Source organism: Hypanus sabinus, chromosome 1, assembly GCF_030144855.1.
Source record: "Hypanus sabinus isolate sHypSab1 chromosome 1, sHypSab1.hap1, whole genome shotgun sequence".
Lineage (NCBI taxonomy): Eukaryota > Metazoa > Chordata > Chondrichthyes > Myliobatiformes > Dasyatidae > Hypanus > Hypanus sabinus.
Genome location: NC_082706.1, coordinates 19,519,793 through 19,547,756, shown reverse-complemented (window position 1 = coordinate 19,547,756; position 27,964 = coordinate 19,519,793). Strand labels below are relative to the sequence as shown.

The 27,964-nt window shown below is 44.4% G+C and overlaps 1 protein-coding gene and 1 long non-coding RNA gene across 6 annotated transcripts in view; one reads left to right on the top strand and one right to left on the bottom strand.

The window, feature by feature from the left end:
* The window catches only part of LOC132391759 (uncharacterized), a 114,127-nt gene extending 103,546 nt beyond the window's left edge, over nt 1–10,581 (bottom strand). Inside the window, exon 1 of one of the 2 annotated variants that reach the window (XR_009511341.1) lies at nt 10,502–10,581. This is a non-coding gene — a long non-coding RNA (uncharacterized LOC132391759). The remainder of the gene's footprint in view (nt 1–10,501) is intronic. The other variant, XR_009511342.1, reaches the window with a different exon arrangement.
* Nucleotides 1–20,314, top strand: part of LOC132391741 (netrin receptor UNC5D-like) — a 775,452-nt gene extending 755,138 nt beyond the window's left edge. For 3 of the 4 annotated variants that reach the window (XM_059965319.1, XM_059965310.1, XM_059965328.1), the window contains 2 exons: nt 10,854–11,032; nt 17,325–20,314. In XM_059965319.1, coding sequence (XP_059821302.1) covers nt 10,854–11,032; nt 17,325–17,517 — 372 coding nt within the window. In that variant the 3' untranslated portion in view covers nt 17,518–20,314. The remainder of the gene's footprint in view (nt 1–10,853; nt 11,033–17,324) is intronic. The other variant, XM_059965334.1, reaches the window with a different exon arrangement.
* Nucleotides 20,315–27,964: the final 7,650 nt, after the last annotated feature.

The window sequence follows — 27,964 nt, the reverse complement described above, 5'->3', positions numbered from 1 at the left end:
GCGAATTCTCACATTTCTGTCGACGGAAATGATTTATGGCATCGTGAGGTGGCACGGTAACGTGGCGGTTAGTGTAACGCTGTTACAGTGCCAGCGGCCGGGTTCAATTATGCCACTGTCTGGACAAACTCCATAGCACTTTGGTTTCCTTGGGGTGCTCTGGTTTCCTCGCACACCCCAAAGATGCAGAGGGCAGTAGATTAATGGATCCCGTGGTTGAAATTGGACAACAAGACAGCCCTGTTACCGTGCTGGCCCCTAAATAAAATCATATGGCACAGAAACAGGGTCCATGGCCCAAATGGTCAATGCAACCAAGATTTCCATCTAAGCTGGTCCTATTTGTCTTATTTTGGCCCCTCATGCTCTCAACCTTTCCTATTCATGTCCCTGTCCGGGTGTCTTTTAAGATGAATGCACTTGCCACGACTTCTTCCTCTGGCAGATCATTCCTTATATGGACCTCCCTCTGAGTGAAGAAGTTGCCCCTTAGACTCCTCCCAAATGTTCAGGTTCGCCTCCATGAATTCAAACAGTGTGGAAAGCCATTCTTCAAAACTTCGTTGGCCTCATCCTGCAACACTTTAGTGGATTTGGCATTCAAAACTTCATTCTCCCACTTAATGAAACTTCCTTTCAACAATGCCATTTTCAAACCAGGTGACGGTAGAAATCTGCTCCTATGTGAAGCAAAGTACCTTTAAGGATGTGAAGGAGGGAAATTTGAATGCACTGTCTGGGAGAGTGGATGAGATGGAGTCCCTGACAGAATTTAAGAGTCTAGATCAGCTTTGAGCTAAGTTTAGTCATCAAGGGCTTTAGACCAAGTGCAGGGATATGGAGTTAATTCAGAACGGTGCCCACTGTCAGCGTGGACAAGTTGGACAGAATGGTCTCTTTCCACACAGTACGATCCCCTATTCTAATTTACTAAAACTAGAATGCACAGCAAGAGGAGGGGATGGAATCTTATAACGATTATGTTAAATAAGCAGGTAGGTAAGACACAAATAGGCAAGCCACAGAAGTATACAGTACCCTACTGTCAGCAAATAGGTCCAAATTAGGTCAAATTGCAGGCAAATATGCAAAGGAGGATACGGTGCTAATGCGGGCAAGTGAGTTTAATTCAGATGAGCACAAAGGTCAGCATGGAGATGGTAGGCCAGAGGGCCAATTTCTACACTGTTTGATTCGAAGGCTGTAGTAGTAGTAGTAGTAGTCTCTCGAAGTCCGAGGAAGACGAATGTGTTGCGCAGTCAATGTCTGTGGGCACGCATATGACTTCTGAGGCCGAAGTCCGAAGCGCAGATGCGGTTGCAGATGGGGCAAGGAGCACCGCCTGTTGGGGCAGGAGCGGACGCCTTCCTGTGTCTTTCTTGACTCGCCTAGGGGCGCTGCATGCACCAGTTGGCTTGGAAGTTGTTTGCTGCCTTGGAGCATAGATTGCGCCACTCGGACCGATCAGCAGCAGTGTGTTTGAGATCACGGGGCTGGAGTTTGGCCCACTTCAGGTTTGACTTGAGGTTGTCCTTGTACCTCTTCCTTGGGCGACCTTGGGCACAGTTGCCCTGCTCCAGTTCTCCGTAGAACAACTGACGCGGCATTCTGAACTCATCCATGTGGATCACATGGCCGGTCCTCATGGAAGGCTGTAGTACCAAGGACAAAACCAGCAGAGGAGAATGTGGAGTGACTAGGAACGCTCAACCTAAAACCACCAAAGTGGTTTGATAGAGCAGCTCAGAACCTTGAAGGGTTTTAGAAACTACTTCCAGTGGCAGAATAGTTCACAGTCAAAATCATAGAATCATTATGACATGAAATGAGACCAATTGGCCTTCCAAATCTATGCCAGAAATGTATCTTACAGTGATCTAGAATGGTAGGGGGAAGTGTACTCTGCCTTTGTATTTCTCCTTTATCGTCAGTAAGCATTCTTTCCTCCATGTAGGGTAGATTTTGTTTGCCAACTCGCCTGAATCTGCCATTGCTACCATTGGTAGACAACGTGCACCATTTTTATGTCATTATGAGAGGGTAAAGTTAAATGTCAGTGGACAGTAGAATTAATTAGATAAATCTTATAAAGATCCAGCATGAGGTGAAGCTGACTGAAGTACCATCTTCTCCATTCATCAGTATGAATGTTTTGTTTCATTTGCACAAGATGTACTACTTCAGATCGAATAAGGTAAAAATGTACGTCATTTTTACATTAGAACAACAGTAAAATGGTTGTAGATGTTCAAAAAAGTATTAGAAAGGTTAGCTTTATTTGTCACATTTACATCAAAGCACTGAGAAACAGAGTGAAATACATCAAACTTACATTGAAAATTTTAATCACAAAGAAGCCTGCAGATGCTGGAAATCCAGAGCAGCACACACGAAACACTGGAGGAACTCAGCAGGTCAGGCAGCATCTATGGAATTGAATAAACAGTCAACGTTTTGGGCCGAGACCCTTCTCCAAGAATTTTAGATGCTCTACCTTCAAGGGCAGCTGTTCTGATCAGTGTGAGGTTAAGTCCATGACATCCCGCAAACCTCAAAGCCCAGTTGCTGTCAGTCTCACTGCCATTTGTTAGACACATTGCCTTAAGAGAGTTTATTAAACTTCCCCATGGATTCATTCAGCTCATGATGTTGGTCATTTCAGGAAATGTTGATTAACTGTGTGACACCAGCGCTAGCCCCTATCAACATCACTGGAAGGTACAGACCTGTATCAAGATAGCGCATTCATCTGAGGTATCTTGTGGTATTTCATTCAATTGCTGTAGGATTTATAGAAAAACTAGTGAGTGGTTGTTGCCGACAAAATTAATTCATTCCTGTTCCATTGGCAATATCACCTATTGTACTAACACCTCTAGAGTTGCCCCATCCAAACTACTAGTGAAACTCTTGTCCATGCTTTCAAATCCAGACATAATGCTCACCTGCCTTTTGTCTTGCAAGGGCTAGGAGCTCATCCAAAACTCTACTGCCTACGGTCTACCTCGTGATGTTATCTCATCAGCCCAGTGCCCGCTGGCCTGTGTTAGATCTGGCAATCCAATGCCGTGTTTTCCAAATGCTCTTCCCTAATCCGTTCAATTTTATTTATCTTGTTTAAAGATACATCACGGAACAGGCACCTCTGGCCCACCCCAGCAACCCACCTATTTTGTTACAAGCCACCATGGAGCCCTGGAAATTCCCCCACCCCTCAAAACGCTCTTGAGATCTCGGCGATCTCCCATTATTTCACATGATGTATGGTTTAATAGTTTAAATGGGCACTGAACATGCCCCTAGTGCAGGGGTCGGCAACGTTCACCACTGAAAGAGCCAATATGGACCCATTTCCCACAGAAAAGAAAACACCGGGAGCCACAAAACCCGTTTGACATTTAAAATGAAATAACACTGCATACAACGTTTTTTTTTGCCTTTATGCTATGTATAAACAAACTATAATGTGTTGCATTTATGAAATTGATGAACTCCTACAGAGAAAACGAAATTACATTTCTGCATGCAACAAAAACATTTTGAATTCCGAAAAAAAGACGTTGGGTTGAAGGTTACTCCGTAGTTAGCCTACCTTGGATCGAAGAATTAAAAGAAAGCGCGCACTGGCGGGTGTCAGGCATTGGCAGTGGTGATGTATATTAATAGCAATAAAAAACACGTTGTAGTGGTGTGCTACACGCAGCGCTAAAATAACGACACTGCAGTCAAAGATAACTTTATTCGAACTAAACAGCCTTGCTTTAAAGCCTCCCTCATCCCGCCCCCCCCCCCGTGGGCGCGGATGCTCCAAAAGACACGTACTCACAAACCCCCGTAGGCTATCTCGCTATCTCCATTAGCCAGAACGGTAGCTAATTGTGAGCCGGTTCGGATGTGCTAGGAAATGAGGTCACCACGTTTTATTTAGATTGTACAAGATCACCATAATCTTCAAATTTCGAATTACATTTCAAAAACTAACAAACCACGGGGAGCCGCAGCACAGAGATGAAAGAGTCGCATGTGGCTCCAGGGCCGCGGGTTGCCGACCCCTGCCCTAGTGTGTACATGGCTGTTTGAACCAGCAGGTGTTGATGGGGATCTGTGGAGAATATGAAGGGATTAGTGGAAGTGGGTGCTCAGTGATCAGGGTAGTGACCATATACTCTGTTTTGGTGCCGTTGGCCTGTAGATCATTTAATTCCTATCTCAAACTCGTAACCTGTACCAACATAACTATGGTAACCACCCATTCCTAGGTGCCTGACTGACTGGCAATGTCTAGTGAGTCAGCCAAATTAGTGCAGGAGCAGAAAAAGCAGCAGAGCAATGTAAAATCAGTCATCTCATCATGGGCACAAGCCTTCCCTCCATCTTCAAAAAGGCAGCATCCATCAGTTTGGGCTCCCACCACCCAGGACATGCCCTCTTCTCACTATTTCTTCTTCGGCTGTCCATCCATTTCATGTTGACTGTGCTGAGAGTTTAGTCTCTGCAATCCAGGAACTCTACTCCAACATGCCTTGCACAGTAATAAGACAGAATGTGTCGTGCCCCCACCATACAGTCTCTCTGGGCTTCCAAATCGGTTGCTTGGTGGTACACAGCAGTGTAACAGACTTAGCGGATAAGGAAGCTGCCCCGCAGGGACAACTAACTAGTCTAGTGATGCCGTCCGTTGACCAGCACTCTGATTCCTCCACATGCCACCAAGGTGGCTGTACCATTGACCCTTTTGGATTCATCTGCCACAGACACCATCAGACGCCCTGCTACCAGCATCCTTGTTGGGTGAAGCCTTTGCCTGAAGAGGCATAACCCACAAAGTAGCAAAGGCATGCTTACCTCCTTGACTTAGCTAGTCACGATCCTACTACTAGATCTAGTTTAGTAGTATACCAATGGAACATCACCTTCACAGCTAGGTTAGACCTGCCAGAGAACGAATCTCTGACATATTTAGCTGATGGTCGGCCATTGTCACTCCTACGCCATGATGAGGCGCCAAGGTAGGATTTTGTAGGATTTCATTACTACCATCAGTGAGAAAGTACAGAAGCCTGAAGACACACAATGAACATTTTAATAACCATTTCTTCTCCTCCACCATCAGATTTCTAAACGGAGAATGAACCCATGATCACTCCCTCCCTATATTTGCATTATTTAATTTTATGTTTTTTTCTTTTTGTAATTTTTAGTCTATTTTACCTATTGTACTGCTGCCACAATATAACACATTTCACGACACACATCAATGATAATAAACCTGATTATGATTTTTAATGGAGTCTCATTTAGGCCTGGTTTAAATCAATATTTCTTAGCAGAAGTTCTGTTTAACACTCATTTATGTGAATCCTAAGCTAATCGCATTTTATTCTCCCCCATATTTCCTTCAATACCCTGCAAATTCTGATGGCTTTCACTCTAGTGGTAGTTTACTGTAGGCAATTCATCATCGTCATTATGTGCCGTGCCAAATGATGTGGGCGATCATTTCACAATTTACAGTGGGCAATTAGTCCACCAGATTCTGATTAAGATTCATTTATCACATGTACATTGAAGCATACAATGAAATGTGTGTTTTGTGTTTGCAACCAACCAAGAGATGCGCAAGGTATCACAACATAGGACGCCCATGGGGCTCGGCAGAATAACAGAGAATGCAACGAAACAGAACACAACAAGCAACAAAACAACAACAGCAAAAGAAGCCCCATTTCCGCTCCACCCCCACCACACACCCACATTAATGGGCAGTCTTCCAACCCCAAGATAGACCTCCAATCTCCAGGCTTCGGTCATTGGGCTTCAACTTTGACCTTCGGGCTCCAATCTTCGCCACCGACCCCCCCTCCCCGACTAGCCGATGACAGGACCCCAAACACCCAGGAATGTTTTAGTGGGAGGAAACTAGAGCATTCAGGAAAAGCCACGTCATCTCAGGGAGGACTCATGAATTTCACATCGAGAGCGCAGGAAGTTAGAACTGACCTGATGTCACCACAAGTGTGAGGCAACAGTCCTGCTGCATAGCTGTGCTGCCTCAACTACGTAAAGCCAAGGGAATGATCGTCTCCCAGCCCAGTCCCAGAAAACAATCTATGCCCTGTATTAATTTTATTCCATTCACGAGAATCAGGTTGACTCTGTGGTTAAGAAGGCATACAGTGCATTGGCCTTCATCAACCGTGGGATTGAGTTTAAGACCGAGAGGTAATGTCACAACTCTATAGGACCCTGTTCGGACCCCACTTGGAGTACTGTGCTCAGTTCTGGTCGCCTTACTACAGGAAGACGTGGAAACCATAGGAAGGGTGCGGAGGAGATTACAAGGATGTTGCCTGGATTTGGGAGCATGCCTTATGAGGATAGGTTGCGTGAACTCGGCCTTTTCTCCTTGGAGCGACGGAGGATGAGAGGTGACCTGATAGAGGTGTACAAGATAATGAGAGGCATTTTTCAAGTGGATAGTCAGAGGCTTTTTCCCAGGACTGAAATGGCTAGCACAAGAGGGCATAGTTTTAAGGTACTTGGAACTACAGAGGAGATGTCAGGGGTAAGTTATTTATGCAGAGAGTGGTGAATGCGTGGAATGGGCTGCCAGTGGCAGTGGAGGAGGCAGAAACGATAGGGTCTTTTAAGAGACTCCTGGATGGCTACATGGAGCTTAGAAAAATAGAGGGCTATGGGTAAAGCCTAGGTAGTTCTAAGGTAGGGAAATGTTCGGCACAGCTTTGTGGGCCGAAGGACCTGTATTGTGCTGTAGGTTTTCTATGTTTCTATGTTAACCATCTGTACTCATCCTCAGAAGAATCTTGAAGTTGCAGTTAGTAAGCAACTTCGGTTAGAAAGTTAAATTTAGTTAAAAAGTTATTTAGTAATATAATCGATCTACTGTACCAAAAAGTTCGAGAGCTAGCACTCAGACGGAATATATTAATTCAACTGATCTCACTTCCCTTCATCTGAGCAGCCAACTCAGCAGAACTGGAAAGAATAAATTAAAAATCATTTCCTGAAGTAATAAATCCAACATTTAATTGGCTCTGACCTTCCTCTTGCCCGATTAGCCTCTAAAGAACAGGGGAGGAAGCCAATAATTTCCATAACTCAGGAATTGACAGAGAAGAACGCAAGGTCCAAAAGATGTTCACGAGAATGATGTTGGAAATGAATGTATAACACACGAGAAGCGTTTGAATTCTCCAGGCCTTTACTCATGGGAGCTTAGAAAAATGATGGGGTATCTCATTGAAACCTACCCAATATTTACAGCTCCAGACAGAGTGGATCTGAAAATGATGTTTCCTATAGTGGAGGAGACTAGGATCAGAGGGCACAGCCTCAAAATATAAGGACATCCCCTTAGAACAGAGATGAGCAAGAATTCTTTTAGCCAGAGAGTGGTGATTTTTTTGCCGTGGTTTGCTGTGGAGGCCAAGTCATTGGGTATATTTAAAGCAGAGGTTGGTAGTTTCTTGCTGAGTAAAGGCCTCAAAGGTTATGGGGAGAAGTCAGGACAATAGGGTTAATAAAGCAGCCATGTTGGAATGGTGGAGAAAACATGACTTGATGGGTTGAATGGCCTAATTCTGCTCCTTTGTTCTTATGGTCTTACTACAAAGGGGTATTCCAGTGAGATTTTCAATAAAGGTTACATTAATGCAGCCTTTGCATTCCATTTATATATAATCAATTTGCGTTTAAGAGCAGCAATTGATGTACCCTGTGGCATCCAGTGTCTTCGCGTATGTGAGTTGATAAAGCCATAAGACATAGGATCAGAATTAAGCCACTTGGCCTTTCCGGTCCTCGCTACCATTCCATCATGGCTGATTTATAATCACTCTCAACCCTATTCTCTCCCTTCTTCTTCTAACCTTTGATGTTCTGACTAACCAAGAAACTATCAACCTCTGCTTGAAATATACTCAACGACTTTTCTTCATGGCCATCCACGATGATGAATTCCAAAGATACACTCCCCTCTGGCTAAAGAAATTCCTTCTACCTCTGTTCAAAATGGGCATCCCTCTGTTCCGAGGCTGTGCCATCTAGTCCTCGACTCACCCACTCTAGGAAACTTTATCTCCACATCCACTCTATCTGAGCCTTGTAATATTTGATAAGTTTCAATGAGATCTTCCCCTTATTCTTCTAAACTCCAGCGGGTACTGGCCCAGTGCCATCAAACACTCCTCATACGTCAATCCTTTCATTCCTACAAACATTCTCATGAATCTCCTCTGGACCCTCTCCAATTCCAGCACATCTTTTCTTAGTCAAGTGGCATGAAACTGCTCACAGTACTCCAAGTGATGTCTGACCAATGCCTCAGAAAGCCTCAGCATTACATCCTTGCTTTTATATTCTAGTCCTCTCAAAATGAATGCTAACATTGCATTTGCCTTCCTTACCACTAATTCAACCTGCAAGTTAACATTTATGGAATCCTGCACAAGGACTCCCAATTGCCTTTGCACCTCTGATGTTTGAATTTTTGTCCCATTTAGAAAATAACCTATGGCTTTATTTCTTCTACCAAAGTGCATGATCATACACTTCCCTACACTATATTTCTTCTGCCACTTCTTTGCCCATTCTCCCAATCTCTCCTTCTACAGATTCCCTGCTTCCTCAACACTACCTCCCTCCTCCCACTCTTCTTTCTATTGTCTGCAAACATGGCCACAAAGCCATCAATTCAGTTGTTCAAATCATTGACATGTAACTTGAAAGGAAGTGGTCCCAATACTGGCCCCTGCGAGCAGTATTAGTCACCAGCAGCCAAACAGAGTAGGCTCTCTCCTTTCTATTTCTTTGTCAGCCAATGCTCTATCCATGCTAGTATCTTTCTGTAATACCATGGGCTGTTATCCTGCTAAGCAGCCTGATGTGCAACAGCCTTGTCAAAGGCTGTCTGAAATTCCAAGTATGCAACATCCTCTGACCCTCCTTTGTCTATTCTGACTGTTATTTCCTCAAAGAATTCCAACAGATTTGTAAGGAAAGAATTCCACTTAAGGAAACCATGCTGACTTTGGCCTGCTTTATCATGTGCCTCCAAGAACCCGAAATATCACCCTTAAAAAATGAACTCCAACATCTTCCCAACCACTGAAGTCAGGCTACCTAGCCGATAATTTCTTTTCTTTTGTCTCTCTACCTTCTGTAAGAATGGAGTGACGTTTACAGTTTTCCTGTGTTCTGAAACCATTCCAGAATCTAGTGATTCTTGAAAGATCATTGCTAATGCCTCCACAATCTCTTCAGCTTCCTCTTTCAGAACCCTGGGGTTTAGTCCATCTGGTCCAGATGACTTATCCACCTTAAGATTTCTCAGCTTCCCAAGCCCCTTCTCTTTAGCAATAGCAACTACACTCATTTCTGCCACCAACATTCATGAATTTCTGACATAATGCCACAGTGAGCACTGATGCAAAATACTTAAGTTCATCTGCCATTTCTTTGTCCCTCATTACAACCTCTCCAGAGTCATTTTCCAGCAATCCAATATTCACTCTCGCCTCTCTTTTATTCTTCAGATATCTGGAGAAAAGTCAGTATTCTCTTTGACGTTTTCGGCTAGCTTACCTTCATGTTTTATCTTTTCTCTCATAGTTTTTTTTAACAATTGTTTTCTGTTGGATTTTAAAAACTTCCCAATTCTCTAACTTACACTAATTTTTGCAATATTATATGCCCTTTCTTTTGCTTTTTTGCTCTCTTTGCCTTCTCTTGTCAACCACAGTTGCCTCATCCTCCCTTTAGAATACATCTTCATCTTTGGGATGTACCTGTCCCCCACCTTCCAAATTGCCCCCCAGAAACTCCAACCATTGCTGTTCTGCCATTATCCCTGCTGATGTCCCCTTCCAATCAACTTTGTCTAGCTTCTCAGTCAGGCCTCTTAAATTCCCTTTACTCCACTGTAACACTGATACATCTGACTTTATCTTCTCCCTCTCAAACTGCAGGGTGAATTCTATCATATTATGATCACTCTCCCAAAGGTTCCTTCACCTTAGCTCCCTAATCAAATCTGGTTCACTTCACAACACCCAATCCAGAATAACCCAGTGGGCTCAAACACAAGTTGTTCTAAAAAGCCACCTTGTAAGCATTCTACAGATTCCCTCTCTTGAGTTCCACCACCAACCTAATTTTCCCAGTCTACCTGCATAGTGAAATCCCCCGTGACGTTTGCCCTTATTACATGCCTTTTCTCTTTCCCATTGAAATTTATCTCCCACGTCCTGGCTACAGTTCAGGGGCCTGTATATAACTCCCATTGGGGTCATTTTACCCTTGCAAATTCTTAACTCCACCCACAGGGATTCTACATCTTCCGATTCGAAGTCAGCACTTTCATTTTTTTTACCAGCCCCTCTCCCTGCCTGTCCTCTCGAGGCAAGGTGTGTATCCTAGGTTGTTAAGCTGCCAAGCACGACATTCTTTCAGCCGCATCTCAGTGACGCTCCCAGCATCATACCTTTCCAACGGTGCGACAAGATCGTCTGCCTTATTCCGTATCCAACTGATGGTGGAACTAAGCTGAGTACGGCCAGGCAAATGATATCACTTGACGAATTCCAGCACTAACTTAACATTCAGTACTTGCTATGAGGCATTTATAATTAATGAACAATCCAAGCATACAGGTGATTCATGGATAATGCATCACAGCCAGTGATAGTTTCCTGACAATGGTTCGAAAGAAGGCGCTTAAAGAGAATAATCCGCAGGGCCCCTGTGTGAGAAAATTATTTTCCTTCCCCTGGCGGTAAAGTCACTGATCATTTTTGGCTTGGGCAATGATTAAAGACGCTTGTCTCTTCTTGCAGGGCGAGAGAGAAGCTGTTCACCTCTGCACACAGTTTGCAAGTGGTGTGACCAATGTAACAGGCCCCAAACCGTTTAAGATTCCATATTCCATCAGGCAGAAAATCTGTTCCACGTTCGACATTCCCAGTGCAACAGGCAAGGACTGGCGGCTGTTAGCACAGAAACTGCATATTGACAGGTGGGTAGAATGAAGGCACACCACCTGGGAGGAACAGTCACTGTACTAAAACTGGCTTTCATGTTCTCTCAGATAATTTTCTATGGATAGGTTCAACTCAAAAAATGCTCAATGAGGGGATTCCCTGGGAGTGTGCTTGTGGTTACAGAAACTCTAGCAACTCTATTTTTTACTTGCGAGGTACAGCACAGTAACAGGCCCTTCCAGCTCAACAAACCCGCGCTGCCCAATTACGCCCATGTAACCGGTTAACCTACGAACCCATCCGCCTTTGGAATCTGGGAGGAAACCCATGTGATCACAGGGAGCACGTACAACCTCCTTACAGTCAGCAGCAGGAATTGAACCCAGGTCGCTAGCTCTGTGGTAGCACTGTGCAAACCACTATGCCACTGTTGCACCCCAGCACGAGCAGTGGATCTGTGTTTACGGGAGGACCCTGGGGGGGGGGGGGGTGTCTGCAGTAGCAGGGATTCTCACTTTGGCATGTTTCAAGGAGTGCATGAAGATTTCCGGGGGACCTCAGGAATATGTCAGCGATACAGGGGTCCCTGGGAATGTGTCAGGATTTACAGCGGGTCCCCAGGATTATGTCGGTATTTACAGGTGTGCCCAGGAATTACAGGGTGTACCAGGGAACATGACAGGATATACAGGGGGATGCTGAGAGTCAGTCAGGATTTCTGGAGGGTCCCTAGGTGTACGTTGGTATTTATGTGACCAATGACGGCATTAACATAACATTCAGTACTTGCTGTGAGGTGTATGAGAGTATTTTGAGTAGTACAGGGATTTTACAGGGGGATCCCTGGGATTGTGCTTGCATTAACAGGAATCTCAGCATCTGCAAGGTGTTTTAGAGTCTGTGCAGTCATTTTAGAGGGGGGCTTGTTGTGTGCTTGTGTATAAAGCAGGTCTCGGAGTTTGTGAGTCAATGTATCACACCTGTGAGAGTGTGTTGGTATTTACAGGTTGTCCCTAGGAGTGTGTTAGTGTAGTATGTAGCACGCCCCCTAGGACTGTGTCAGTATAGTGTACATCGGGAGTGTGTCAGTGTTTACAGGGTACACATACTGTCCGTGCTTTCTCAGTATGGTCCTTTACCCTTCCACTTTTCAAATACCAAATGAATTGGCTGTCTCCAGTATAGAACAGAGAAAATGCCACACTAAACCTCAGCAGCACCCTGAAATTTCACTATTCCGAGAGTTTAAAAGAAGCAAGCAGGGGCAAACTGCACTTCTTACGCGCTACAGTCGACGAGGAGATATTGGATTGTGCATAATTAGGCACCTGGCAAGATCCAATAAAAAGAAGTTAGGTTTAAATGGAGCGGCCATTGTGAGAGTGGGCCATTGTATGAGTTGGTTTGAGGAGTTGAGATTCTGAGTAATTGAGGCTTTACTGAGAGGCTTAGGCTGTAGGTAGTTTTTTTTTATTATTTATTCTTTTTTTCTTAGTCCGCTGGAAGATCACAGTGGTAATCTGTGTGTGAAGCCAAAAGAGATGGGGGAGAACTTAAATAGATCTTTTGGATCTGTATTTACTTAGGAGTTGGACAGAGAACCTATAGAATTGAGGCAAAGCAGCAGCAAGGTCAAAGGTTCAAAGATTCATTTTATTATCAAAATATGTTGCCAGAATCCAACTCGGAGATTCATCTTCTCCCGATAGCCAGGAGATACAGAAAAACCATGGAAGTCATCGAAAGAAAAGACATGACCCCCCCCACACAGAAAGAAAAAGAAACAAAAACTCACAAACCCCAAATTCCTCAAACCCTCCCTCGCACAAAAGCTAACAGATCACCCTCCCGGAAAACAGAAGCTAGAATGTTAAACTCCAAACTCCCCAGCCCCCTTCCTCACCAAAAACTAACTTATCACCCAAAGGGGAGAAAAAACAGCGGCGATAACATCAAACCCCCAACCCTGGCTCTCACACCCATAAATCTTAGCAGATCCGCCCCACAGCAAAACACCAACATGAACATCAGGTCCCAATTCCCCAACCCCTCCTTTGCACAAAAACGAACATATCATTCACAAGGACGTCAAACCCCTGAACCCCAAACCCTCAACCCGCCAATCGGCAACAAGAAAGAGAACACAGAAAACTGAAGGCGAGCAATGTAAACTACTGTCCTCACCAATATCACATAGGTCTCAGAAATTCCAGAACATTCCCTGTCAGCATTGAGGAGAGCGACCGCTCGAACTTAGTCCTTCTGTGGAGAGCAACTGTCAACACACGGCCTCCATGGAGAGTGACTACCATCCCGCGGTCAGGAAGAACTGGAGTCGATCATAGCCCGGTGCCCCTTCTCTGGTCTTTTCCTTCAGGCAGCTGATGCTTGTGGTCCTCTCTTGGAATATTCTTGGGGACAACAGAGCGCTAGGCCACTCAATCGAACTCCAGACTGGGAGACAAAGGTTCCAACAGTTTCCAAAACATAATTCAGATAAAAAGGATAGTAGAAGATGTAGAAAAGGGGAAATAATTGACTAGCTGGAAGATATCTCCCAAGGAATCATTTCTCACTAGTGCCATCTTGAACAACTTGTTCTTCTCAAAGACCCTTTTCAGATTCGATACTTTGATCTATAAAGGCCGTGTGCCAAAACCTTTCTTTACAACTTTCAATGAATTATGGACCTAATGTTGTTCTTAAATAACATTATGGGTCCAACACTAACGTTGCTCCATTGTTTAAGAAAGGTTCTAAAAATAAGCCAGGAAATTACAAGCCATTGAGCCTGACATCAGTAATGGGAAAGTTATTGTAAGGTATTATAAGGGATTGGATATATAAGTATTTGATTAGATAGGAATTGATTAGGGATAGTCAACATGGCTTTGTGCATTGTAGCTCGTATCTAACCAATCTTAAAGAGTTTTCCAATGATGTTACAAGGAAAGTTGATGAAAGAAAGGTAGTGGATTTTATCTTTATGGACTTTAGCAACGCCTGTGACAAAGTCCCGCATGAGAAGTTGGTCAAGAAGAATCACTTTGCATTCAAGATGAGATAATAAATTGGATTAGACATTGGATCCGCAGGAGAATCCAGAGAGTGGTAGTAGATGGTTGCCTCTCTGACTGTAGGCCTGTGACTAGTGGTGTGCAACAGGGATCAGTACTGGGTCCAATGTGTTTGTCATCTATCTCAACGATCTGGATGATAGAACATAGAATAGTACAGCACATTACAGGCCCTTCGGCCCACAATGTTGTGCCGACTCTCAAACCCTGCCTCCCATATAACCCCCCACCTTAAATTCCTCCATATACCTGTCTAGTAGTCTCTTAAACTTCACTAGCGTGTCTGCCTCCACCACTGACTCAGGCAGTGCATTCCACACACCAACCACTCTCTGAGTAAAAAGCCTTCCTCTAATATCCTCCTTGAACTTCCCACCCCTTACCTTAAAGCCATGTCCTCTTGTACTGAGCAGTGGTGCCCTGGGGAAGAGCAGCTGGCTGTCCATTCTGTCTATTCCTCTTAATATCTTGTACACCTCTATCATGTCTCCTCTCATCCTCCTTCTCTCCAAAGGGTAAAGCCCTAGCTCCCTTAATCTCTGATCATAATCCACACTCTCTAAACCAGGCAGCATCCTGGTAAATCTCCTCTGTACCCTTTCCAATGCTTCCACATCCTTCCTATAGTGAGGCGACGAGAACTGGACACAGTACTCCGTGTGGCCTAACAAGAGTTTTAAGGAGCTGCATCATTACATCGCGTCTCTTAAACTCTATCCCTCAACTTATGAAAGCTAACACCCCATAAGCTTTCTTAGCTACCCTATCTACCTGTGAGGCAACTTTCAGGGATCTGTGGACATGTATCCCCGGATCCCTCTGCTCTTCCACACTACCAAGTATCCTGTAGTAAATGACACCAAGATTGCGGGTGTAGTGGACAGCGAGAAAGACTATTAAAACTTGCAACGGTACCTGGATGAACTGGAAAAATGGCAGATGGAACTTAATGTAGATAGGTATGAGGTATTGAACTTTGGGAAGACCAACCAGTTTAGATTTTCCTCGGTGAGTGATAGAGTACTGAGGAGTTCAGTAGAACAGAGGGATCTGAGAATACAGATCCATAATTTCTTGAAAATGCGATCACAGGTAGATAGATTCATAAAGAAAGCTTTTGCTACATTGGCTTTTATAAACCAATGCATTTAGTACAAGAGATGGGACATTATGTTGAAGTAATATAAGACATTGGTGAGACCTAATTTGGAGTATATTGTGGAGTTTTGGTCACCTACCTACAAGAAGGTTGTAAATAAGATTGAAAGAGTGCAGAGAAAATTTACAAGGATGTCAACAGATCTTGAGAGCCTTTGTTGCAAGGAAAGGTTGAATTGGTTAGAACTTTATTCCCTAGAATGTAGAAGACTGAGGGGAGATTTGATAGAGGTGTACAAAATTATGAAAGGTATAGATAGGGTAAATGCAAGCAGACATTTTCCACTGAGGTTGGCTGAGACTATAACTGGAGGTCATTGGTTAAGGGTGAAATATTTAAGGGGAACATGAGGGGGAACTTCTTCACTCAGGGGGTGGTGAGAGTGTGGAACAAGCAACCAGCACAAGTGGTAGATGCGGGTTTGATTTCAACACAAGAGAAATTTGGATAAGTATGTGGATGGGAAGGGTATGGAGGGCTATGGTATGGATGCAGGTCGATGGGACTAGGTAGGTTAATCACTCAGCACTAACTAGATGGGATGAAAGGCCAGTTTCTGTGCTGTCATTTCTCTTCTGGGGAAATTAAAAGATCTCACACCACCTACCCAACAGGGAGGAGATAGACAGCTATCTATCCTTCCCTCAATGTCAGAAAAAAGTAAGAGGCCGTGCACATGCTCCTGTCTACATCAACAGTGTCGAGGTTGAGAGTATGAGGTACATCACCAGTAACCTGTCCTGGTCCAACCATGTTGTTGTCACAGCTAAGAAAGCTCACCAATGCCTCTACTTCCACAGCAATCTAAATAAACTCAGCATGTTCCCCATCAATTATTCCCATTTTTAATTGAGGCTCTATAGAAAACGTTCTGTCTGAATGCACCACAGCTTGGCATGGCAGCTGCTCTGCACATGACCACAGGAAATGGCAGAGAGTTGTGGGCACAGCTCAGCACGTCATGGGAACCAGCCTCCCCTCCATGGACTCTGTCTATTCTTCTTGCTGCCTCAGTAAAGCAGCTGGCCGAACCAAAGTACCTTCCTTCCCCTCTCCCATGGGGCAGGAGATGCAAAAACCTGAAAGAATGTACCACCAGGGTCAAGAACAGCCTCTGTCCCATTGTTATCAGACTCCCAGATGGACCTCTTGAATGAAAAGATGGACCCTTGGCCTCACAATCTACCTCATTATGATCTTGCACTTTATCATTTACCTGCACGGCACTTTTTCGGTAACTTTTACACTTTATTCTACATTGTTACTGTTTTACATTATCCTAGCCTGGGAGTTTCCAACCTTTTATACGCCATGATCCAATACCATTAAGCAAGGGGTCCATGGATCCCAGGTTGGGAACCCCTTCTCTAGCCCAATACACTGTGTAATGATTTGATCTGTATGAACAGTAGGCAAGACAAGCTTTTCTCTATATTGTGGTACTTGTGAGAATAGTTATCCAAAACTAACACACAGCGACCTGCTTGGTAGATGTTTAACCCCTGACCCACATAGTAGATTATGTGGTGATTGTTATCTCTTTGTGTGGGAACTTGCTGTACACAGTTTAGCAGATGCATTTCAAAGAGACTGCATTCCAGTGGCTGTAAGGTATTTCGGGGCAGTTTGCAGGTGAGAATTCCACTGCAACTGCACGCTGTCCTATGAGTGAGTGCTTTCTGGCAGGCTGCATCACCGACTCCATTGCACAGAAAGGGGCTCCAGAGGGTTGTATTCTCAGCCAGCTGCACCATGGGCTCAGGCTTCTGCACGTTCAAGGGCATCTTCACAAGGCAGCGCCTCAGGAAGGTGGTATCCATCTTTAAAGACCCTCACCACCAGGGGCATGCCCTCCTTCCTATTACTACTACTGGGGAGGAGGTACAGGAGCCTGAGGATCTACACTTAATGTCCTAGGAACAGCTTCTTCCCCTCTGCTATCAGAGTTCTGAACCGTCCGTGAATTCAAGAACATTACCCACTATTTCCCCTTCGCTCTCATTTTTTTTGTGACTAACTGCTGTCACACAACAATAAATTGCATGACGTGACAGTGACAACAAATCTGTTTCTGCCTCTGATTCCCTTTAGGAACTTGAGCTACTTTGCAATAAAGAGCAGCCCAGCCAGCACCATCTTGGACATCTGGGAGGCGCAGCATCAAAACGACAGGGACCTTGACTCCTTAGCCAGCGCCCTGGAGGAGATAGGCAGGATCCAGTGCCCCAGCTCTAACACGCCAGAAGGGGACGGCGACGAGGCAGACTACAACTACGGCGGATGAAGGCGACCCTTGCGTGGCCGAGCCCGGCCGCCCATTGGTTCAGCTCCCTCCCTTCCCCCTGAGCAAGCGCTGCTCAGTCACAATATAGGAAAGATTTCTCAGGAAATGCTAAAGGTTTACTGTCCAAATCTTTGGATGTGTATGTAAATAGAATTTATTTGTAAATACTCCCGGTAGGGGTGCACCAATTATTAACGATTAGAGGAACCAGTCCTCAGTTCATTGGCCCATTAAAACAGATGCACATATTTTAACTGGTAAGTTCCTCCTTGCGTCTCTCTGCCCAGTGCTACTCCATGGGGTGACCCAGCACAAATCTCATAAAATGCTAAGGAGATGCCACTCTGTGCTTGCCTGGAGGAGTGTGGCCCCAACTGCCTTCAGGAAACTTGAGAACAACCTACAAAAGCAGCCTCTTCGGCTGGCAGCACCATCCAGACTATTCAAAGTCAAAGCCAAGGTCATTGTCAGATCCATTTTCTTTTGTGGACGAGTGCAATCAAAACCTTGCAACAGCCTCACAGGCACGTTGCATCATCAAAGCAGCGTTTGCAAGAAAACCGTAAATTAAAAATAAAGGCTACACTTTTTTTTTACAGGAAAGAACATAGTTAGAACAAAAATTAATGTCCACGGTGTTGCTAAAATGTAGTGTGTGGGCTGTGCCAGTTGGTTCAAGGGCCAAATGGTTGGAGAGAAGTACCACAGCTGTTCCTGAAGCTGGTGGTGTGGGACCACGGGCTTCTGCCTGATGGTGATTGTGAGAGGACGCCACCTTTGATGAAGGATGGTGGCTTCACTCTTCCACCGCTTGTTGCAGTGTGCTCCATCTACAAGGTACACCATGGTGGAGAAGGTGAGGAGAAACTTCTTCTCTCAGAGGGCGGTGAGAGTGTGGGACGAGCTGCCGGCGCAAGTGGTGCACGCGAGCTCGATTTCAACATCTAAGAGAAGTTTAGATAGGTACGTGCGGTTGACGGTAGGGGTATGGAGGGCTATGGTCCTGGTACAGGTGGATGGCAGTTTAAATGGCTCAGCATGGACTAAATGGGTCAAAGGGCTTGTTTCTTCGCTGTACTTTTCTTTATGGTTACCAGCAGAGCCTATCCTGACAGCACCAGCCTAACCCCCTGACTTCTGCCACCTGGGAGGACCAAGGCACATGAGAACACCAACATAGATACCTTCACAGGTTGCTTGGAAGTGTATAACCTTTACTTTATGGTCACTCAGTCAGAATCCTGGAAACCTCCAAGCACCTTGAGAGAATGCTCATACACAGACTCTCAGCTCAGCTCTTCACAAGAGCTGTCAAGGTTGAGCCAGATGCGCTGGGTCCATATCCTGTATATAAATATTATTTACTCAGAATACTTATCCAGAAGTGTCTCTTCTCACCATCCCCTAAGCCCTCGCCTTCTTGTTCCTCGCTAAAGGGAATGAGAAATAGTCCGTCGATTCTGATCAGAATAAAATATCTCCGTACTCTTCCCAAGAAAATGGAGTTGATGCTTTATCAATGGGGGACGTCCCTCACTATTGACCTGTAGTTGTAAGGGGCTCTGGTGGCTCTGAGCTTTGGACTGAACCCGTCTCCCATTGCAATAGCTAGGCAGTTACGCACCAGATGAGTCTGAAGTGAAAGGTGTGAGTTTCTGGGGCGATTCATTAATTTATCAGATGTACATTGAAATATACAGAGAAATGCGTCATTTGCTTTAACAGACAACACGACCTAAGGGTGTGCTGGAGGCAGCATGGAGGCCTTAGAGAGGACTGAGGAACAAATTTTTCTCCCAGGTGGTGGTTAGAATCTGGGATGTTCTGGTGGAAGCAGAGACTGTCACAACATTTAACCAGTATGCCACAGACCCTTACCATTTACCAAGGGGTCCATGGAACCCCCAATCTAGACAAATCCAGGAAGGTTACAGACCAAATGGGATCAGAATAGATTGGGAGTAGCAGACAGGATGGGCCGAAGACCCGGTGTTGAATGACTCTGTGATTCTAACATTAATCAAGATACCCCAAGGCTGTATTCAGTTTATGTTGAAGCATAATTTTCAGTAAGCCATTAGCCAAAGCTTTGAAATACGTATTTAAGATATACAACAGTATTGTAAGGTCTGCCTTCTCCAGGTTCTCAGAGCCCAGTGACCTCCTGACCAAGGGTCCACTTAAAAGTATATTTACTGTAAATGTCCTCCTACAGCAGAATGGGGTTGAAAGGGATAATAAATCAGCCATGGTCGAATGGTAGAGCAGATTAATGGGCTGAATGGCCTAATTCTGCTCCTATATCTTATGGTCTTTAAGGTCCTGTTTCATTTTACAATACTGGGAAACGCTTCTTTAATACTCGAAACATGCCTGTACACAAGGCGTTGATCTACGAGTTTCGCGGTCCCTCTTGTAATATTTTGTTAAGATTCCCGTCCATCCAAGACACCGAAGACACTGGGACAGGGTGGGATGCCCACTTGAATTAAGCAAATCTTGAGGCCTTCATTTTCATGTCAAGCACTTATTTAATTAGAAGGCAAAGTAATTGTTGCACCTTTATAACGAAGTCAATGTTCCATTCTCCTCTCGCTCCTGAATAGTGTCTTGTTGACATACATCTGCCGCATATGTTCTTGCTGCATTCTTGATGGATTTTGTAAGCTATTTACTAATGTCTCCATTCTGCCAGCAACCAGCAAAGACCAGTTTCCCTTGAAATCCACATTTTAACAAATTGGTGGATCCTTGTGTGTTTATTTTTGCGTACAAATCATTAAAATTTCTGTGGTTCTTGGTCTTTCTCTTTGCTTTGATTGAGGGAGAAGTCTGTGGAAGCTGGGGTGACATATGGCTGAAAGCCAGCACTCGTGACATACACCAAACGCACTGGCCAACACTTCCACTGTGGGATATCTCCTCGATGAATCAGAGAAGGTTCACGGCACAGATGAGAATCTGTTGGCCCATCAATTCAATACAATTCAAGTTTAATTGTCATTCAACCATACACGAATACCTATGAATACAGTCAATCTGGGTCGAAAGTGCAAAACAATCACACACGGCACAAAGCACACATAGCACATATAAGATGGCAAGCATAAATAAGAAATCAGCATAATACAGCCACACAAAAACTATATGAGAGGCATAGATAGGGTGGATAGTCAGTACCTGTTTCCCAGGGCACCAACAGCAAACACCAGAGGGCATATGTACAGAATTTAGGGAGGGAAGTTTAGGGGAGACATCAGGGGTAAGTTTTTTTACACAGAGGGTTGTGAGTGCCTGGAATGACTTGCCAGGGATGGTGGTGGAGGCTAAAACATTAGTGTTATTTAAGAGCCTCTTGGACAGGCACATGGATGAAAGAAAAATAGAGGGTTATGGGGTAGTGTGGGTTTAGTACTTTTTTAAGGATTATATGGGTCGGCACAACATGGAGGGCTGAAGGGCCTGTACTGTGCTTTAGTGTTCTATGGTTCTATATTTAGTCCAGATCCGGCGTCCGTGAATTCCACAGAAATCTGCAATCGACCTCAGTACTGGCAAACGAATACTAGATGCCGGCCTGGACACCGTGCCATATTGCCACCAGCTCCAACACCTCTTTCCTGGCGGCCGTTAGCAGTCAACACCACGGCTCACACCGAGCAGAGGCTAGGCCTCAAGCATAGAAAGATAAGCTACCTAGACCAATCCCGCCTTCATCCAGAGCCGGTTTTCCAGGTGCTTGTTAAGTGCTGTCTGTGCGGAATTTGCACGTTCCTTCTGTGACCTCGTGGGCTTCCCTCAGGTGCTCCAACTTCCCAAAAGACGTGGGTTAATTGGCTGCTGTCAGTTGTATAGGTGAGTGGTAGAATCTGGGGGAAGTTGAGGGAATGTGGAAACAATAAAATGTGACAAGCGCTGAACTAGTGGTAGTGGGCGATTAATGGTTGGCAGGGACTCAATGGACCAGTAGGGCCTGTTTCCAAGTTCAATGACTCTCTGAAATGTGGAGAACACCTCTCATCTTGCCTTTAATCCTGTGCCCCCTGCTTCTGACTCCTGTGCTAAGGGAAATAGGTCCTTCCTAATCAATCTGTATCCCTCATAATATTTTAAGTCTCCTCTCAGCCTTCTCTTTTCCAAAGATCTGACTGAACATCCTAGATACGGTAGCAATTTCCTGTGTGCACATTCTGTCCAATGGTGGCTCTGTCAGTAGAGTAACAGACCTTCAGTCTGAGGTTCTTGGGTCCAATTCCCTGTTTGGATGCTGGTTTGGGTGACGCAGTGCGACACTATTAAAGTGCGGGTCTCCCTGGAGTTCGGAGTTCAATCCTGGCGCACCGCTCTGTGAGGAGGCTCTGTATAAACACCCGTGTGGAATGCACGAGTGTTCCCCAGCTGCTCCAGTGCCCTCCCACAGTCCACAGATGTGCCGGGTAAGTTATCTGGTTGTTGTAATTTGTCCCAAGATTGGGTTAGGGTTCACTGGGGTTGTTGGGACAACATGGCTCAAAGGGCTGGAAGGGTCATCTCTGCTCTGTACCACTGAATAAATAAAACGATTGATTCCAAGATCCTTCACCTGATTTAAAAATCTTCTCAAACAGCCCCCATTCCTGCAGTTCTTAGGGGTTGCTTGAAGTGGACCATGTTGCAAGGCGTTGCAAGAATGTGGACCATGCTGTGTCAAACAACCTCTTGCTGTGCCTCAGACCTTTTATCTTCCGATCAGAAGGTCACGGGTTCACTACTTCAGAGACTTGGAGTCATAGAGAAATAACTCCTTCAGCTCATCTAGTTCATGCCAATTGGATTTTCCGTCCAGTCCCATCTACCTGCACCTAGACCATAGCCCTCCATAGTTCTTCATAGCTTTGACAACCTTCCTTGCTGTCCACCTGCTGTCTTGGTATCATTCGCAAATTTGCTGATCCACTTTACCACATTATCATCTAAATAGATAATATAGACAACAAACACCAATGGACCCAGCAGTGATCCCTGGAGCACACCACTAGTCGCCAACCTCTTGTCAGAGAGATAACCATTTATGATTACTCTCTGGCCCGTTCTCCACTTGAGGACAATTGAGACCATACTGAGCGAGTGCTACACTCTTAGCTTTCAAAGATCTGTCCAACCCATGGGTGGATAGAGAAGATCTTGTGCAATAATCCAGAATACAAAGGTTTCAAAATTCCCAAGCCTCGGCATTTGCTTCACCCAATAGTCTGCATTGATAGCCAGGGCCCAGAGTGCAAGTGGGAAAGTGGTCAGGAAAACCAGGGGGACAGGAGTATGGCCAGAGCTGGGATCCAGGGTACCTGTATGTTTCAATTTGCTGTGACAAGCTGAAGCATATAAGCAGAAAGTTACTAGATTGGATTTTTCACTCCCTCTCAACTCACAGGACTCACTGAAACATTCTTGATACCAATGTGTATTAGGTTGAAAGGTGTACTGGGATACTAATTCAAATAACTTCCAATAGTCCATAGAATCTACCAAGTCAGATCCACTGAAGTCCGGAGCATGGTGGGTTGTAGAGATCTACAACACAGAAAGAGGCCCTTCAGCCCAACGTACTCATGCTACCCAAGATGCTAATCACATCTGCCGGTGGCTGGCCCATGTCCATCTAGACCAGGTGTTCCCAACCTGGGACCACAGACCCCTTGTTTAATGGTATTAGTCTGTGACTTAAGAAAGGCTGGGAATGCCTGATCTAAAACTTTCCTATCCATGTACTAACTTAATGTCATTTTAATTATGTAATTTTACCTGCTTCTGCCAGCTCATTCCACACACGCACCACACTCAATGTAAAAAATACTTTTCTCTCAGGTCCCCTTTAAATCTTTCTCCTCTCACTTTAAGTCTATGTTCTCTAGCTTTAGACCCTGTGTGAAAGATTATCTACCTTCTCTATGCCCCTCATAATTTTGTAAACCTTTGTAAGTCCACTCTTCAGCCTCCTTTGCCCAGGGAAAACAGTCCCAGCCTATCCACTATCTCCTTCTAACTCAAGCTCTCAGATAAACTTCATAATCAATTCTACTATATTTACAATAAAGGCAAGGAAGTTATTATGAGTGGCCTAGTCAATATTTATTCCTCACTCAATAACCGTAAGCAGATGATAGGTCTTCCTGGGGTTACAACAAGGTTCCATTCTGTAGCTAGAACAATTCACGGGTTGGAAACGGGTCTTGAACCAAGTTCCCGTACAGCAGAAGATGCTTGCAGATCTGCAGCTGCCAATAAATCCATCCTAAATACGGGTCTCGGCCCGAAACGTCGACTGTTTACTCTTTTCCATAGTTGCTGCCTGTCTCGTTGAGCTCACCCAGCATTTTGTGTGAGTTGCTTTTGGACTTCCAGCATCTGCAGGCTTTCTAGTGCTTGTAACAAAGCCAGTCGCCCAAATGCTCAATTATATGTGCAGGCGATCATAACCTGGCGTGGAACTGTATTTTTCCATAATAACTCCAGTATTCACAGGGACTGCTGGGAGCAAGACGGCTTCTGCACATCCGATGTTATAACAATGACCGTGGGAGCATTTCATTGGCTGTTAATAGCACTCAGCTACATGAAACTGAGGAAGAATTTTGTTCTCCACCCTCCATTCAGCATCCTTCAGCCTTTGCGAATTTGAGCGGTTTCCTTTAACTTCAACAAGGTCGAAATCAAAGTCAAGTGTTTTGTCATATTTACAAGTACATGTGTGCAGAGGTGCAATTAAAAATTTACCTACAACAGCAACACAGAGGATCATATTAGCAGCATTCACAAGTAAAGCATAAATTACTATGTGTTAGTTTAAACAGGGAAGAAAACAATTAGAACAGAAAGTCCCCATTAATGCAAATTGTTCATGGTGTTGTTACACAGAGGTAGTCATTAGGGTTTTAATTCCGCACATTCCCATTCCGACATGTCAGATCTTGGCCTCCTCTACTGTTACGATGAGGCCACACTCAAGTTGAAGGAGCAATTGTAGCCTCCAACGTGATGGCATGAACATTGATTTCTTGAACTTTCAGTAATGCCCCCCATCTCCTTCACTACTCCCCATTCCCATTTCCCTCTCTCACCTTAACTCCTTACTTGCCCATCACCTCCCTCTGGTGTTCCTCCGCTTTTCTTTCTTCCAAGGCCTTTTCCCTCTCCTATCAGATTCCCCCTTCGCCAACCCTGTATCTCCTTCATCAATCAACCTCTCGGCTCTTTACTTCACCCCTTCTCAACTCCCGGTTTCATCCATCACCTTGTGTTTCTTCCTTCCTTCCCCCCCTCCCCCTCCATCTTCTCACTCTGACTCCTCATCTTTTTTTTCTCTCTTCCTGATGAAGGGTCTCAACCCAAAACTTTGACCGTTCTCTTTTCCATTGATGCTGCCTGGCCTGCTGAGTTCCTCCAGCATTTTGTGTGTGTTGCTTTGGATTTCCAGCATCTGCAGATTTTCTCTTGTTTGTGGACGCTCGTCGCTGTTCTTCAACCTGGTGGTGTGGGACTTTGGGCTTCAGTACCTGTTGCCTGTTGGTAGCTGCAAAACAATAACATGGTCCGAAGCTGGAGATCTTTGATGATGGGTGCTGCCTCTTTGAGCCAGTGGCTCCTGGAGATACTTACTACCAATGATGGGAAGGGGTGTGCCCATGATGTATTGGGCTGAGTCCACTACCCTCTGCAGCTTCTTATGTTCCTGCACTTTCAAATTGCCATACTAGACCATGATGCCACCAGTCAGGACACTTTCAACAGTACCTCTGAGGAAGTTTGTTCAAAGTTCAAAGTAAAATTAAACATTTAAGTACATATATGTCACCATAAACTACCCTGAGAATCATTTTCTTACAAGCATTTATTGTAGAACAAAGAATTACAATAGAATTAATGAAAATGCTGGAGAGTTTGGTGACATGCTGAACTTATCTAGTCTCCTATGAAAGAAAGGATGCTTGGAGGATTTTCCTCTTGGCTGCCTCTATGGTCTGTACTCAGGATAGGTTAACCAATATTTTGTATCAATTCTGTACCTCCTGCCAGTGGAAGCCGCAAGTGTAGCTGGAAGCACCTCACTTTCACGTTCCAGGACTCTTCCTGGAAATACCTCCTTCCCTAATTCCTACTTCCTGTCTCAGCCACCATAAATACTCTCCATATGTTGACCACTATGGGAGGCACTGCTGTGATCAAAGACTGTGTTATGGTTGTTAAAATATCCCTTTGGGATCCCTGAGACAATCTGCATTAAATTAATTCCTCGGCATCAGTAATTCTGAGTTAAATAGTGTTTTGCTGCCTCTTTTATAGAAGGTTAATTTAATGTCCTGTTGCATTTGGAGGGAAGTTTAGACAACCTTCAGTGCTTAATTGGTGGGATAAAGGTGAGAGAGAGACACACACAAATTGATGAGTATAGCATAGAATAAATAAACATATTTTATCTTGAGGCCATCTCAAAGCTCTTTACAGCCAGTCCAGTACTTCATCCACTTCTCAGTTGTCGGAAATTGAATATCCATTTTCTATACAGCAACAATCAGTCAAACAAAAATCCAAAGAAAACTGCAGATGCTGAAAATCTGAAATAAAAATAGAAAATCCCAGAAATGCAGAGCAGGTCAGGCAGTTTCTGTGGAAAGAGGAACTGTTAACATTTCAGGTCTGTGCCCTTCATCAGAATTGGAAAAGAGAAAAAAAGAACAAATTAGTTTTCAGTTTCAGAAAAGTTGAGGCAAAGGGGGTTGAAATCTCTGATGGGGTGAGACCAAATTGATTAATAGAGGCAGTTAGAGAATCATTTAGAAGACCATAAGACATAGGAGTACAATTAGGCCATTTGGCCCTTTGAGTCTGCTCCACCATTCAATCATGGCTGATCCTTTTTTTTCCTCCTCCACAACCTCAGTTCCTGGCTTTCTCCCCATAACCTTTGATGCCATGTCCAATCAAGAACTTGTCAATCTCTGCCTTAGATACACCCAAAGACCTGGTCTCCACAGCTGCCTGTGGCAACAAATTCCACAAATGCACCATCATCTGGCTAAAGAAATTCCTCCACATCTCTGTTTTGAAAAGGTGCCCCTCTATCCTGAAGCTGCACCCTCTTGTCCTAGACTCTCCTACCATGGGTAATATCCTTTCCATATCTAATCTGTCTATGCCTTTAAACAGTTGAAAGGTTTCAATGAGATCCCCCCCCCCCCCATCCTTCTGAATTCCAGCCAGTACAGACTCAGAGCTATCAAATGTCCCTCTTATGATAACCCTTTCATTCATGCAATCATCCTTGTGAATTTCCTCTGGACCCTCTCCAATGCCAGCACATCTTTTCTAAGATGAGGAGCCCAAAACAGTTCACAATACTCAAGGTGAGGCCTCACCAGTGCCTTATAAAGCCTCAGTATCACATCCTTGCTCTTGTATTCTAGACCTCTTGAAATTATTGCTAACATGGCATTTGCCTTCCTCACTAATGACTTGACCTGCAAGTTAACCTTTAGGATGTTCTGCACAAAGACTCCTAAGTCTCTTTGCATCTCAGATTTTTGGATTTTCTCCCTGGTTAGAAAATAGCCTGCACATTTATTTCAACTATAAAGTGCATGATCATGCATTTTCCAAAATCGTATTTCATTTGCCACTTTCTTTCTGCTTAAGTCCATCTGGAAGAATTGAATCAGCCCATGTTTGAATGACAGAGCAGACTCAGCGGGCCAAATGGCCTACTCTGTTCCTATATCTTATGGTCTTATGTATCCTACCTGTTTCCTCAACACTACCTGCCCCTTCACCAATCTTCGTATCATCTGAAAACTTGGCAACAAAGCCATATATTCAATCATCTAAATCATTTATATACAGCATAAAAAGAAGTGGTCCCAACACCACCCTTGCAGAACACCACTAGTCACTGGGCAGCCAACCAGAAATGGATCCTTTTATTCCCACTCTCTGCATCCTACCAATCAGCCAATGCTCCAACCATGTTAGTAACTTTCCTGTAATACCATGGGCTTTAACTTGGTAAGCAGCCTCATGTGTGGCACCTTGTCAAAGGCCTTCTGAAAGTCCAAATATACAACATCCACTGCATCCCCTTGACCTATCCTTTTTGTAATCTCCTCAAAGAATTCCAACAGGTTCATCAGACAGGATTTTCCCTGAAGGAAACCATGCTGACTTTGCACTATCTTGTCCTGAATCACCAAGTACTCCATCACCTCATGCTTAACAATTGACTCTAACATCTTCCCAACCACTGAGGTCAGGCTAAATGGTCTATAATTTCCTTTCTGCTGCCTTCCTCCTTTCTTAAAGGACATTTGTAATTTTCTAGTCCTGTAGTACCATGCCAGAGTCTAATGATTTTCAAAAGATATTTCTAACGCCACCATAATCTCTAATGCTACCTCTTTCAGAACCCTAGGGAGGAGTT